Here is a 14,645-nt window from a genome sequence, read left to right on the forward strand (position 1 = left end):
AGAGGGATGGGGTGGCAAGGGGGGTGGCTGGAGATGTAGCTTTAAGCAGTAAAACACCTGTTTAGCAAACTCAAAGCCCTAAGTTCAAACCCTAGTACTGCCTTCCCCAATAATTAATAAAAAAAAGAGTAAGTCATATGTCACGTTGGCTAAATCTACAAACTTAAGAATTGTTACATTCTGGCCAGGCATGATAATGCCTGTCTGTAATACTGTAATACAAACAAAAAAGAAAAAGGACTAGAGGTGTGGTTCAAGTGGTAAAATGATAGCTTAGCAAGCACAAGGCCCTGAGTTTAATCCCCAGTACTACAAAAAAAAAGGATCAAAGGGAAGGGAAGTAGGAGGGAAGGGCAGAGAAGGGTAGTTACATTCTAGTGCAAACAAGTCACAAGTTTACAGATGTGTCAAGACCTTGGCATCTTCAATCATGTAGACATGTTTCTTTCCATGACATACTTTGTTTTCTCACTTTAAAAGTTATTTAAATGGTTCTAAATCTTGGCAATAAAATTTAAAAGATTTCTTTTTTCTGCAGTAGGGGATAAAAAAAATTCCTCTACTCTCCTAGGTTCATCAGCCAATTTGTCAATTAGCAGTTTAACAGGAGGAAAGCATTCACATTTTATGTTAATCTTTTTATGTGGCACATGGCAGGTAGGGGGAGGCTTCATAGGAAAGCAGTAAAACTCCAAAAGAAGCAAGGAGACCTAGGATTATACACTTTTTTAATACAGTTGATATATCGTGAAAAGTGACTAGACAAAGGAAAGGGGCTTGGGCTTCAGGAGCAGTAGACTGTAGGAAGCTTACTGTAGGTAGTAGATGGGGGAAACTAATGGTAGACGGGTTATTACAGTAAGGTTTGTTTGTATGGCTTCATCTTTGCCTTGATTCCTTGTCTCTGATAATAAGAATATTTTCTTCCTCCTGGTGCCTGAAGGGCATGTTTCTCACAGGGAGATTTATACCCTGTTCTAGACAGAAGGGGAGGGTGGAGAACCCTTCCAGCAGTTGTTTCTCACTTGTCTTTGGCTCAAATAATGTACCAAAGTGACACATTTTGGGGCAGTATGTTCTGCCAACCTAACAATTTAGAAGGATTTGGGGAAAATAAAGGGAAAAGCAAGATTCTTTTTTGTAGATTTTGTAAATTCAGGTGAACTATTTTAAAGTGAACAGTTACAGTGGTATTTAGTGCATTCACAGCTGAGAATTCACCACCTCTGTTCTATTTCAAACTAGTTTCATCTCCCTAAAAAGAAACCCCTTACCTACTAAGCAGTTACTTTCCATTCCCCCTTCCTGCAGACTCATGTAACCCCCAATCTGTTCTGTCTCTGATTTATCTGTTCCAGACATTTTGAAAAAATGGAACCATAAAAGATTTATTCTTTTGTGTCAGGCTTCTTTCATTTAGCATTATGGTTTTAGGGTTCATTCATGTTGCAGCATGTGTCAGTACTTCATTCCTTTTGATGGATGAATAATATTTCATTGTATAGGCATATATATGTCTCATTTTGTTTATTCACTGGTGGACATTTGGATTGGTTTTTGATTATTATGAATAATGCTGCTATGAATGAACATTGGTATATAAAAATTTATTTAAGCTTCTGTTTTCTATCCTAAGTATATACCTAGGAATGGAATTATTGAGTCATATGACAATTCAGCATGTAGCTCTTTGTTATTGCTTCTTTTTTTGTTTGTTTGAGATAGCATCTCACTACGTAGCCCAAGCTGGCCTCTCACACACACATACTTCTTTCTCTCACTCTCTGTCTTTCACTGTGTGGGTGTCTTTCTCTGTCTGTTTCTTCTTCTTCTTCTTCTTCTTCTTCTTCTTCTCCTCCTCCTCCTCCTCCTCCTCCTCCTCCTCCTCCTCCTCCTCTTCCTCCTTCTCCTTTTCTTCCTTCTTCTTCTTTCTTTCTTCCTCTTCCTCTTCCTCTTCTTCTTTCTTTTCTTCTTCTTCTTCTTCTTTCTTCTTTCTTCTTTCTTCTTCTTCTTCTTTTCTTCTTCTTCTTTCTTCTTCTTCTTCTTCTCTTCTTTCTTCTTCTTCTTCTACTTCTTCTTCTTTCTTCTTTCTTCTTTCTTCTTCTTTCTTCTTCTCTTTCTTCTTCTTCTTTTTTCTTCTTCTTCTTCTTCTCCTTTCTTCTTTTTCTTCTTTCTTCTTCTTCTCTTTTCTTCTTCTTTTCTTCTTCTTCTTCTTTCTTCTTCTTCCTCTTCTTCTTCTTTCTTCTTCTTCTTCTCTTTATTTTCTCTCTCTCTCTCTCTCTCTCTCTCCATACTGGAGTTTGATCTCAGGGTCTCCAGCTTGCTACGGAGATCCTCTACCACTTGAGCCACACCACTTCCCTTTTTAGCTTTTATTTATTTTTCAGATAGGGCCTAATGTTTTTGCCCAGGCTCAGACTAAGACTGTAATCCTCCTACCTAAGGCCTCCAGCGTAGTTTGGATTACAGACACATAACACAAGGCCCAGCTTATTTGTTGAAATGGGGCCTTGCTAACTTTGTTGCATGGGTTGGCTTCAAACCTTGATCCACCTGAGCTCTGCTTCCTGAGTAGCTAGGATTACAGGTGTGACCCACCATGCCTGGCCCATGGGTAGCTTTTTGAGGAACTACCAAACTATTTTGCACAATAGCTGAACCATTTTACATTCACAGAAGCAATATATTCACAGAAGCAATAAATCCCAGTACCACACACATAAATTTTTATGAATGTTTACTGGTGTTTGTTATTATAGGATTATTTTATCTAAATTGAAGTTCAATATTCCATTCCCTTTACCTCCTACCTTCCTATGAAGTGATATGGTAAAAAAAGAAAATGGGGAAGAGGGAAAGACAAGTGCATCAATAGGAGGCATGGTAATGGGCTGATGAAAACAGTGTGACCATGTACATACTCAGAGCTTGTCTGAGAAGCACCCTGACTACTTATGGCCTGTGGGAAGCCTGAAAGGACTTGATAGCCTTACACATTTTAAAACATCACCTTCTTTACCTTAGCTCATAAAATATCATATGATATAACTCCAGCTGAACCATTTTTTAAGACTGTAAGAAAAATATTTAGCTGTTTTTTGAGTATGAATCAGGCCAGATCTACCTGTAAGTTATTTACTGTCTGTGCTTTAGATCTCCCATCTCCAAGTGAGGAGGATAGGTTAGTTAGAACTTTTCTTATTTTAAAATCCATGCCCTGTAAAATGTCTGAATTTTATTTAAAAAGGCATCAAAATCCACCCAGTTTTTCTGATCTTAAATATTATAAAAGTAAAATGATTTAAGTTATTCCTGTTTACTTCTGTTTTCAGCTCTGATAGGTAAATTATACCAGTAAATTCTCATGACCTTTCTAGCTAAAGCAATCTTTAAGTATGCAGCACAGCTGTTTATTTTCCTTCTAATGTTGATTTTCTTGAAGAAATTAGTATATTTTTTATTCCCTTTTTGATGGTGCTAGGGATTGATCCCAGGGCCTTTGCACATGCTAGAGAAGTACCATACTACTGAGCCACAATCCAGGCTCTTATTTTTCATTTCTGTTGAGGAAATGCTTTGGTGAATTTTATTGATTTCCCTTTCTAACAGTATTATGAACAGCTCACTTTATGTTAGTGATCTATCCTGAGACAGATAACATTTTTCTCATTTCCTTTGTAGGTTCTTTGGTTGTTAATTACCCTTTTGATGATGATGAACAAGGAATTGCCACATATAGTAAATCACCAGATGATGCTGTGTTTCAACAAATAGCACTTTCTTATTCTAAGGTATGTTTGTGTTTGAACATCAGATGCTATCAAATTAATTGATTAAAAAAATGCCTTGGAGACTGGGTGAGGTGGCTCAAGCCCTATAATCCTAGCTATTTGGGAGGTGGAGATTAGGAAAATCTCCATAATGAGGCCAGCTAGGCAAAAAGTTCTTGGGACTCCCATCTCAAGCAATGGCTGTAGGCCATGTCATCTCAACTATGAAAAGAAACACAATCTGGGCATAAAGCAAGACCCTATCTCCAAAATAACCAACACATAAAGGAATGGCAGAGTGGTTCAAGCACCTGCCTTGGAAGGGTAAGGCCCTGAGTTCAAATCCCAGTATTAAAAAAAAAAACAACAACCTTAAAGTGCCATAAGACTCAGGTCAGGTGCTTTCTTGGCTGAGTCCTCAATAATTCAGTCATCCACTTCATAAAACTAAAAAGCTTCTGCTCAACAAAAAAAAATGATCTCTAAACTGAAGAGACCACTCACAGAGTGGGAGAAAATATTTGCCAGCTACACATCAGACAAAGGACTGATAACCAGAATATATACGAAACTCAAAAAACTAAATTCTCCCAAAATTAATGAACCAATAAAGAAATGGGCAAGTGAACTAAACAGAACTTTCTCAAAAGAAGAAATTCAAATGGCAAAAAAAACCACATGAAAAAATGCTCACCATCTCTAGCAATAAAGGAAATGCAAATTAAAACCACACTAAGATTCCACCTCACCGCTGTTAGAATAGCTATCATTAGCAACACCACTAACAACAGTGGTGTTGGCGAGGATGTGGGGAAAAAGGAACCCTTTTACACTGCTGGTGGGAATGCAAACTAGTACAACCACTCTGGAAAAAAATCTGGAGGCTACTTAAAAATCTAAACATAGATCTACCACATGATCCAGCAATACCACTCTTGGGGATATACCCAAAAGACTGTGACACAGGTTACTCCAGAGGCACCTGCACACCCATGTTTATTGCAGTACTATTCACAATAGCCAAGTTATGGAAACAGCCAAGATGCCCCACTACTGACAAATGGATTAAGAAAATGTGGTATTTGTACACAATGGAATTTTATGCAGCCGTGAAGAAGAATGAAATGTTATCATTCGCAAGTAAATGGATGGAACTGGAGAACATCATTCTGAGTGAGGTTAGCCTGGCCCAAAAGACCAAAAATCATATGTTCTCCCTCATATGCAGACAGTAGATCAAGGGCAAACACAACAAGGGGATTGGACTTTGATCACATGATAAAGCGAGAGCACACAAAGAAGGTATGAGGATAGGTAAGACACCTAAAAAACTAGATAGCATTTGTTGCCCTCAATGCACAAAAACTAATGCAGCTACTTTAAAGCAACTGAGGCCAATAGGAGAAGGGGACCAGGAACTAGAGAAAAGGTTAGATCAAGAAGAATTAACTTAGAAGGTAACACACATGCACAGGAAAGCAATGTGAGTCAATGCCCTGTATAGCTATCCTTATCTCAACCAGCAAAAACCCTTGTTCCTTCCTATTATTGCTTATACTCTCTCTTCAATAAAATTAGAGATAAGGCAAAATAGTTTGTGCCTGATAGCAAGGGGGTAGGGGGAAGAGAGAGGGGGTAGGTGGGTAAGGGAGGTGGCAGGGGGAAGGGGGGAGAAATGACTCAAACATTGTATGCATATATGAATAAAAGAAAAAAAAAGAATTCAGTCATCCAGTCATTGGGCTTTTTCTCCTGTTTCCTACTTCACTTCTGAACATATCACTTGTCTTTTTCATTAGCCTTTAAACTCAGGTAATGTCTTTCATCTATGTTTTTAGTACAGCACATGGAACATATCATGCTAACATTTCATTTGACAAATACTTAAGTTATAAGCCAAGTAAAGTAGGCTAAAGCAGGAGAGTTGACAAACTAGCTCCATGGCCAAATCTATCTTACCACTTATTTTTGTAAATTAAGCTTTATTGACATACAGCTACAGTCATACTTTTACAAATTGTTTATGGCTGCTTTTTCCTTCACCATTTGAAAATAAGTCAGTGTAATTCACCATAGTAATAAACTAAAGTAGAAAACCCTTGCAGTCATCTCAATAGATGTAAGTAGTTGCAACAGAGACTTTTGGATCTGTAAAGCCTAAAATTTTTACCATCTGGCCCTTTCTAGGAAAAAAATTGTCAATGACTGGCTTAAGGTATTTGAGATACTGCAGTAATAGCTAAAGAAAGCAGGCAGAAGTTGCTGTGTTTTCTAAACTTTCTATAAAGTATGTGGATTAGTTTTCCAATCAGAAATTTAAAATTTGTGTGAAAATTTCACTTAAAAATTGTTGTTTAAAAAACGTATCCAAAAACATATCCACTGGGTATGTTTTAAGCTTTGGTCAACTGATTATTTTCTGTGTCTTTATTGGATATAGATAATGAAGGTTATCACTACAACTCTGTGCTTTTTAATCGCAGCTTTTAATCAGCTACCTCTCCTCCTCCTTCATTCTTTGCAAATGGATCTTGTGAGATGATTCAGAGCTTCTAATAAAGGAATATGACTATTTATTTCACCTAGAGTTGTTACCGTCTATTGGGCATAACATTTTTTTGGAGGGACATAAATGGAGTAATAACAAGAAGAATGTATACTGTCCTATCCATCAAAATCAAAATTAATTGACCAGACTGTGCATATATTCCCATCACATTCTCTGTTCATTCTCATGACCCTGCCTTTTGTCCTCATTGTGACTTATAGTGCCTTAGCTTTTCTTCATTTTCTTAGACCATTAATTTTTTTTTTTTTTTAGCGGTACTGGGGTTTGAACCCAGGGACTTATGCTTGCTAGACAAGCACTCTACCACTCGAACCACTCCACCAGCACCCCATTAACCTTTTTGATCTGTCTTTCTACCCGGCCTGGGCCTATGACTGTATCTTTTCAGTGATACTCTCAAGGATCTTGTATACTATTTTAACATATCTGCCTTCCCAGTATCCAGTCCTTAGTAGTTACCACCAACTCTCTTCTCCAACCTAATGTTACAAGTATAGCCCAGAATAGTCACACAGTTGTGGCAATTTTTTACACTTGTGTATGTTCACTGCCTCTTTTTTCTTGGCCAGGAAGCAGCTACCTAAAAATAGGGCTTCCATTAACCTTAACCCTTCCAAAAATTTTCATCTTTATGCTTCTAAATTTCTCAAAATTGAATAGTCTTGGGAGACTTTTGAGTAGCCAGAGATAGTGATGGTTATGTAGTAATCAGCCTCCCAGAATTTCTTCTCAAATGATACAAAACAACTTTACAACTATCAAAATTCTACAGTTGGTATCATAAAATATCTGAAATTTCAAAATAGCTGTGAATTTAAACAAAAAAAAGTAAGAAATCCCAGGATGGTTTGTCATGCACCCACCCCTCCTTTGCCCCACCATGAGGCTTTGTTGTAAAGAAAAGCTGACTGAGCCAGATGCTGAGTTTATGCTTATAATCCTAGCTACTCAAGGAGGCAGAGATCAGAAGGATCACAGTTAGAAGCCAGCCCTGGGCAAATAGCTTGTGAGACCCTATCTTGAAAATACCGAACACTAAAGCAGTGCTGGTGGAACGGCTCATATGGTAGAGTGCCTGCCTAACAAGTGTGAGGCCTGAAGTTCAAACCCCAGTCCCACCAAAAAAAAGAAAAGCTGACTGAGAAAACCTATGGAGAAGACAAAAGAGAGAGACTATTGAAGTAGGGGTGGCTAAAGGTGATTTGGAATGACCACATATTACAGACACCCTTGAGCCGAAAATATATGTTAGTAACTAGGCAGAAGAGAGCATTGGAATACTGGGAAGAGATTTCAAAATGTACATAGCTTAAAGGATGGTGGTTTGGTTCAAAGCGAGAAACATAATTTAAAAGGACAGGTAGTTTCAAAGCGAAATCTTCCAAATGCATAGCTTCTGAAGGAGGGGAAAAAAATGAAAAGGTGTCCTTTGACAATTAGTTGAAAGAGGAAAAGAAAAAAAAAAGAGGGAAATACAGGGTTTTACAAAATAGAAAAGGACTATATAAAACTTCACCCTTACCACTAAAACAAGTAAACGATTAAACCAACCACACTGCATTATTTGGGCTTTGCTAGACTGACAGGAAAAGGGGACCGTTGAACTAGGAACCATGTAAAGTAGCCCAATATCACAAAAACAAACAAGAGGAAAAGAAATCCATGGAGAACCATTGCAGAAAATTGGGAACTGAAAGTTCACACATATAAACAAGAAAAACCTCTTACTATCAAAAAAAAAGAAGTGGAAGAAAACTAAGTAGGCACTCCAGACAAATTAATATACCCAAACATGCATGAGAGTATAAAACTCCTTGACTAGCTGGGTGCTGTGGCTCATGCCTGTAATCCTAGCTACTCAGGAGGCAGAAATAAGGAGAATCAAGGTTCAAAGTCAGCCCAGGCAAATAGTTCACAAGACCCTATCTCAAAAATGCCCATCACAAAAAGGGCTGGAGGAATAGCCCAGGGTGAAGACCCTGAGTTCAAGACCCAGTACCGCAAAAAACAACAACAAAAAAAACCTTTAATCAGAGAGTCAAAATGTGAAAACAAATGGGGGGAAGAGTTAAAGGAATGGTGATGATGTCCAATGTATCAATTTCTTTTTTGTCATTTGTTTCTTATAATATCCAAGAAACAAAGGTCACAAAGTTTTATTCCTGTGTTTTTCTCTGAATGGTTTAAGGTTTTCACTCAGACATTTAGGTCTATGATTCAACTTGAGCTAATTTTTGGGTATGGTGTGAGGAAAGGGTCTACATTCATTCTTTCTCATGTGGTTAATATATTGTCTCCCCACCACTTTTTGAGAATATTATTCTTTGCCCATTCAGTTCTCTTGGCATCCTTATTAAAATGTCAATTATCAAAATAGACCTCCTGGAACCATTAATACATGAATTCCTTACTGGCTCCTGATTGCTCTGAGAATGAAGCCAAAATGTTAATAGTTATTGCCTAGAACTGTGGCATCCAGAATTGGATTTAACCTAGATGATCTATGAAAGAATTATATTTAGATTTTAATTTAAAATTTTTATGCATGTTTATGGTATGTATTATATTAATCCAATAATATAGTAGCACCTCTGTATACTTTTTTTTCCTAGTTTTTATTTTATTCATATGTGCATACAATGTTTGGGTCATTTCTCCCCCCTTCCCCTCCCATCCTTTACCCCCCCTTACCCCTTGCTACCCGGCAGAAACTATTTTGCCCTTATCTCTAATTTTATTGAAGAGATAGTATAAGCAATAATAGGAAGGACCAAGGGTTTTTGCTAGTTGAGATAAGGATAGCTATACAGGGAATTGACTTGCATTGATTTCCTGTACATATGTGTTACCTTCTAAGTTAATTCTTCTTTCTTTCTTTCTTTATTTTTTTATTCATATGTGCATACAATGTTTGGGTCATTTCTCCCCCCTTCCCCCTGCCACCTCCCTTACCCACCTACCCCCTCTCTCTTCCCCCTACCCCCTTGCTATCAGGCACAAACTATTTTGCCTTATCTCTAATTTTATTGAAGAGAGAGTATAAGCAATAATAGGAAGGAACAAGGGTTTTTGCTGGTTGAGATAAGGATAGCTATACAGGGCATTGACTCACATTGCTTTCCTGTGCATGTGTGTTACCTTCTAAGTTAATTCTTCTTGATCTAACCTTTTCTCTAGTTCCTGGTCCCCTTCTCCTATTGGCCTCAGTTGCTTTAAAGTAGCTGCATTAGTTTTTGTGCATTGAGGGCAACAAATGCTATCTAGTTTTTTAGGTGTCTTACCTATCCTCATACCTTCTTTGTGTGCTCTCGCTTTATCATGTGATCAAAGTCCAATCCCCTTGTTGTGTTTGCCCTTGATCTACTGTCTGCATATGAGGGAGAACATATGATTTTTGGTCTTTTGGGCCAGGCTAACCTCACTCAGAATGATGTTCTCCAGTTCCATCCATTTACTTGCGAATGATAACATTTCATTCTTCTTCACGGCTGCATAAAATTCCATTGTGTACAAATACCACATTTTCTTAATCCATTTGTCAGTAGTGGGGCATCTTGGCTGTTTCCATAACTTGGCTATTGTGAATAGTACTGCAATAAACATGGGTGTGCAGGTGCCTCTGGAGTAACCTGTGTCACAGTCTTTTGGGTATATCCCCAAGAGTGGTATTGCTGGATCAATGTTTAGCTTTTTAAGTAGCCTCCAAATTTTTTTCCAGAGTGGTTGTACTAGTTTACATTCCCACCAACAGTGTAAGAGGGTTCCTTTTTCCCCACATCCTCGCCAACACCTGTTGTTAGTGGTGTTGCTAATGATAGCTATTTTAACAGGGTGAGGTGGAATCTTAAGTGTGGTTTTAATTTGCATTTCCTTTATTGCTAGAGATGGTGAGCATTTTTTCATGTGGTTTTTTTTGCCATTTGAATTTCTTCTTTTGAGAAAGTTCTGTTTAGTTCACTTGCCCATTTCTTTATTGGTTCATTAATTCTGGGAGAATTTAGTTTTTTAAGTTCCCTATATATTCTGGTTATCAGTCCTTTGTCTGATGTGTAGCTGGCAAATATTTTCTCCCACTCTGTGGGTGGTCTCTTCAGTTTAGAAATCATTTCTTTTGTTGAGCAGAAGCTTTTTAGTTTTATGAAGTCCCATTTCTATATACTTTACAATTGGGTGGATATGTAATTAGGTAGATAAATAGATAGATAAATACAGAAGCATAGAAGATTGTGGTAGAAAGCCAGAAAGCAAAAGAGCATGTGTGCAATTATTGCAGTGATCTAAATAATGGTTTTTATTAAAAGTGTTTTGGGATCATAATCCTTTAATGGGCATATTAAATTTCAGATAGGAGATTATTTAACTTTAAAATATGTATTTTAAATTTAAGTGGTATTCTTAAAGTGATGGGAAAATGGGAAGTTAGTATTTTTCTCTTCATACTTTTCTGTACTTTTTTTTCCTAGTTCCAGATTTTCTATTTCCAAAAGAGAAAAGTGAAGTTTTAATTGTTTTTCAAAGTTTAATTTCTTCCAGGAAATTTCCCCTTCCACTGTAGGCAGAAATAATGATTCTTTCCTCTGGATTCCGGTAGCATTTATTTGTACTTCCATGGCAGTTTTTCTTGCTCTTCATTGAGTAAGCAATTGCACATGTACTGTACCCAAGGACAAAAAGATAAACTGATTCAATGAGTTCTGTTTTAAGGGAAGAAAAAATGGCCATTTGCAATAGGATACTTGTACATTGTAGTCAAAGGACAGGGAGCCCATCTTAGTTCCCCTAGAAGACAAGGAAAGCTGTTTATTCCATGTTGTGTGTGTTATCTTCTTGAAAGTATGAAATGAATGTATGAACATGAGCAGAATTTTTAAAGATAGGAATTGGGGTGGATTTTTTAATATTAATATTTATAATTACAAGTAATAAAGGAAGTCTTCTGTATGTCCTTACAAAACACATTTAATTTTTATTCTAAAAAATAAATTTACATAGTCAGAATTCAAATGAAATAGATAGAAAACTATACATTGAAAAGTGTCCCTGCTTCCTATGTCCCTATACCCCCAATCTCCACTTCACATACCTTGTTGATAACCATTTTATTTATTTTCCTGTATCCTGGTTTTTGTTGTTGTTGCTGTAGATATAAACAAATACAAGTAAATATCCTTTGGCTTTTTTTCAGGAAAATTCCCAGATGTTTCAAGGTAGACCTTGCAAGAATATGTACCCTAATGAATATTTTCCTCATGGAATAACAAATGGAGCTAATTGGTATAATGTCCCAGGTAAAGACTATCAAGGTCTTACAACTTGGTGAATTTTCTGTTCTTCTGGATGGTGCTGCTTGTTACTGATCTTTTTTAATTTTGAGAAAGAACCATTCTTTTAAGAATATTTTTTAAACAGTTTTAAATTTCAAATAACCTTTTCAGCTATTTTGCTTTTGGTGCTGAATAGAGTGTTGAATAAAAATAATTTGCTACAACTTGGTGAAGCTAATAAATTTTACTTCTGGCTATTGCAATGAACCTTACATGTGCTAATTGAATGAAAGAGTGTAAGCTACATTTGCACTCTTCTTGAACATGAAAGTACAGATGTTTTACCAAGCCCAGAAGCAACAAAAAACCCTCCTTTGAACACATTATTGTTTTTCAACCAATGCATATATAAGGTAAATTTGACTTTTTACAAGGAATGCTTCCTACCTTTTAGGATCAGAACTATTTAGATCTTCTTCAGAGTGACTTCTGTTTTTTTGTCCTTAGGTGGTATGCAGGACTGGAACTATTTACAAACAAATTGTTTTGAAGTAACAATTGAACTAGGTTGTGTGAAATATCCATTTGAGAAAGAGCTGCCAAAGTTTTGGGAACAGAACCGAAGATCTCTAATCCAGTTTATGAAACAGGTACTTAGGAGTAAAGGATGATTTCTTCTAAGAGCAAGAAGATTTTTGTGTGGACCTAACACTTTTCATATAGTTGATGTTAGAATATACCCTTTCTAACTTCGATTTGGTTTAGTATATTTATCTAGAAAATTCATGAATACAAATGAGTTTATTTGTGTATATGGGAAAACATTCAAGAAAAATGATTAAACAAGGTAGTTAATGCTTAGTGTTCTTTAAAAAAAAAAGTTATAAGTTATATACACACCTAAGCATTTGTCAAGTGAAAGAAAGATAAACTGTGGGGTAAATATTTTTATCATTTTTCTTATTGCCATTGCTTTACTATGAAATGATTAATTTCCTTTTGTTCAGCTTTGCATGGTGGCTATAGGTAAAGAGTATAAGACATATGTGAACGGTTAATTAGGAATCTGCTTCATGTGTTGTGCTAGTACATTTCTGCTTTTATCATTTTCCTGAATGATGTAACATTAAGGTCTTCAAGTTTGTTTACTAACATTTAAAAGCATTTTATTCTGAAAAATTTTACATGTATACAAAAGACTTCACTATATTTACTCCTATTCCTAGAATACACCTAGATTTAATAATTTTTAACATTTTTGCTGCATTTGCTTTATTATATGAAAAATACACACACAGGATGAACATATTTGGCTGAACTATTTCAGTAGATTCTGGAATTGTTGGGATAGTTTGCCCTCAAATATTTTAGTATCTCTTTCCTAAAAATAAGGATATTCTCCTACATGTCATCTCCAAATGCCATTATCTCACCTAAAAGAAATAAATAGCAATTCTCCAATATTACCTAACACCCAGTCTACATTCAGATTTCCACATTGTGCCCCAAATGTAATTTTATAGATGTATTCTAGAACCAGGATCAGTAAAGATTTATGCATTGCACTTGATTATTATATCTCCTTACCTTCTTTAATCAGAATAATCCTTTCTTTTCCATTTTTTTTTTGTGTGTGTGTGTGTGTGTTCCTGGGGCTTAAACTCAGGGCCAACACCTTGAGCCATTCTGCCAGCCCTTTTTGTGATGGGTTTTTTCAAGATAGGGTCTCTTGAACTCTTTACCTGAGCTGGCTTCAAACTACCATCCTCCTGATCTCTGCCTCCTGAGTAGCTAGGATTACAGGCATGAGCCATCAGCACCCAGTTTATCCTTTCATTTTTTTTCCTTTTTTTAATTATATTCATATGTGCATACAATGTTTGGGTCATTTCTCCTCCCTTCCCCCGCCCCTCATTTTTTTTTTTAATGACATTTTCTTCAGGAAGAGGCTAGGCCTGTTTTCTTATAGAACATCTTATATTCTAGTCAGAATGTCATAAAGTTTAAACGGTGTTATTTTTATTCTTCATAATAAAGACAAATCTAGCTTATGCAAAATTAGCCTTTAGAAACTAAAATATCTTGTTTAATGAGCATTACATTTAGCTTTACTCCAAACTCCTAAATTCCTGTTTGTTCCCCTTGTTTACATTATTAACAATCTGTTAGCTTGGATATGAGCTCCCAAAGTAATGAGATGATGATCTTTACCATTAAAATCTGGTGTTCTTGTTCTTGATCCAGGTTCATCAGGGTGTCAAAGGATTTGTCCTTGATGCCACAGATGGCAGGGGTATATTAAATGCCACCATTAGTGTTGCTGAAATTAATCACCCAGTGACTACTTACAAAACTGGAGATTACTGGCGGCTTTTGGTTCCAGGAACTTATAAAATCACAGCATCTGCTCGAGGGTGAGTGATGAATGGTTTAAAACTGAGGGCTCGGGGGTAAGACAAACATGGTTCCATTCTGGAAGATTGTTTCCTGAAAGCCCTGGAACGCCTACTAAGTAAGCTGGAGTTTCATGTGGACAGGTTTAGAACTGGTTTTATTTTACTCTCATCCAGTGGCAAAGTGAGTACCCAGCATCAGGTGTGAGAAATCTGTGAAACTGCTTTCCTCCATTCTCATCACCTGTCCTATGTCTAGATGCAAAAGCCATAGTGAGCCATTTCCTTCACTATCAGTAATAATTCTGGAAAGTACGTATTAGTTTAAAAAAAAAAGTACTCCTGTACTGACACATAATCTAGTCACACTGTCCATTCAAAGCCACTACTTTGCACTTGTTCCCTTTCAAAGACTTTCAGAGCTCACACTCATATTTTTACTGTTGTATATTTGCCTTTTTTGCTTCAGTGACATTTTCTTCTGATTGTAGGTTCTGAAAGTAAGGCCATTTTGATTTTTTTTTTTAATGGGTTTTCTTTACACAAAGATTTTGTTTAACTTTTTTTTTTTTTTTTTTTTTTGAGACAGGGTCTTACTGTGTTCACAGGCTGGCCTCTGATTTTGGGACTCCAGCAATCTCCCAATCTC

At 36.5% G+C, this 14,645-nt stretch overlaps 1 protein-coding gene across 2 annotated transcripts in view; it reads left to right on the forward strand.

The window, feature by feature from the left end:
- The window catches only part of Cpd (carboxypeptidase D), a 74,608-nt gene that overhangs the window by 41,006 nt on the left and 18,957 nt on the right, over positions 1–14,645 (forward strand). For both annotated transcript variants that reach the window (XM_020178819.2, XM_020178820.2), the window contains exons 8-11: positions 3,682–3,791; positions 11,525–11,627; positions 12,111–12,253; positions 13,848–14,017. In XM_020178819.2, the coding sequence (XP_020034408.2) occupies positions 3,682–3,791; positions 11,525–11,627; positions 12,111–12,253; positions 13,848–14,017 (526 nt within the window). The remainder of the gene's footprint in view (positions 1–3,681; positions 3,792–11,524; positions 11,628–12,110; positions 12,254–13,847; positions 14,018–14,645) is intronic.

Source organism: Castor canadensis, chromosome 11 (assembly GCF_047511655.1).
Source record: "Castor canadensis chromosome 11, mCasCan1.hap1v2, whole genome shotgun sequence".
In the NCBI taxonomy this organism is placed as follows: domain Eukaryota; kingdom Metazoa; phylum Chordata; class Mammalia; order Rodentia; family Castoridae; genus Castor; species Castor canadensis.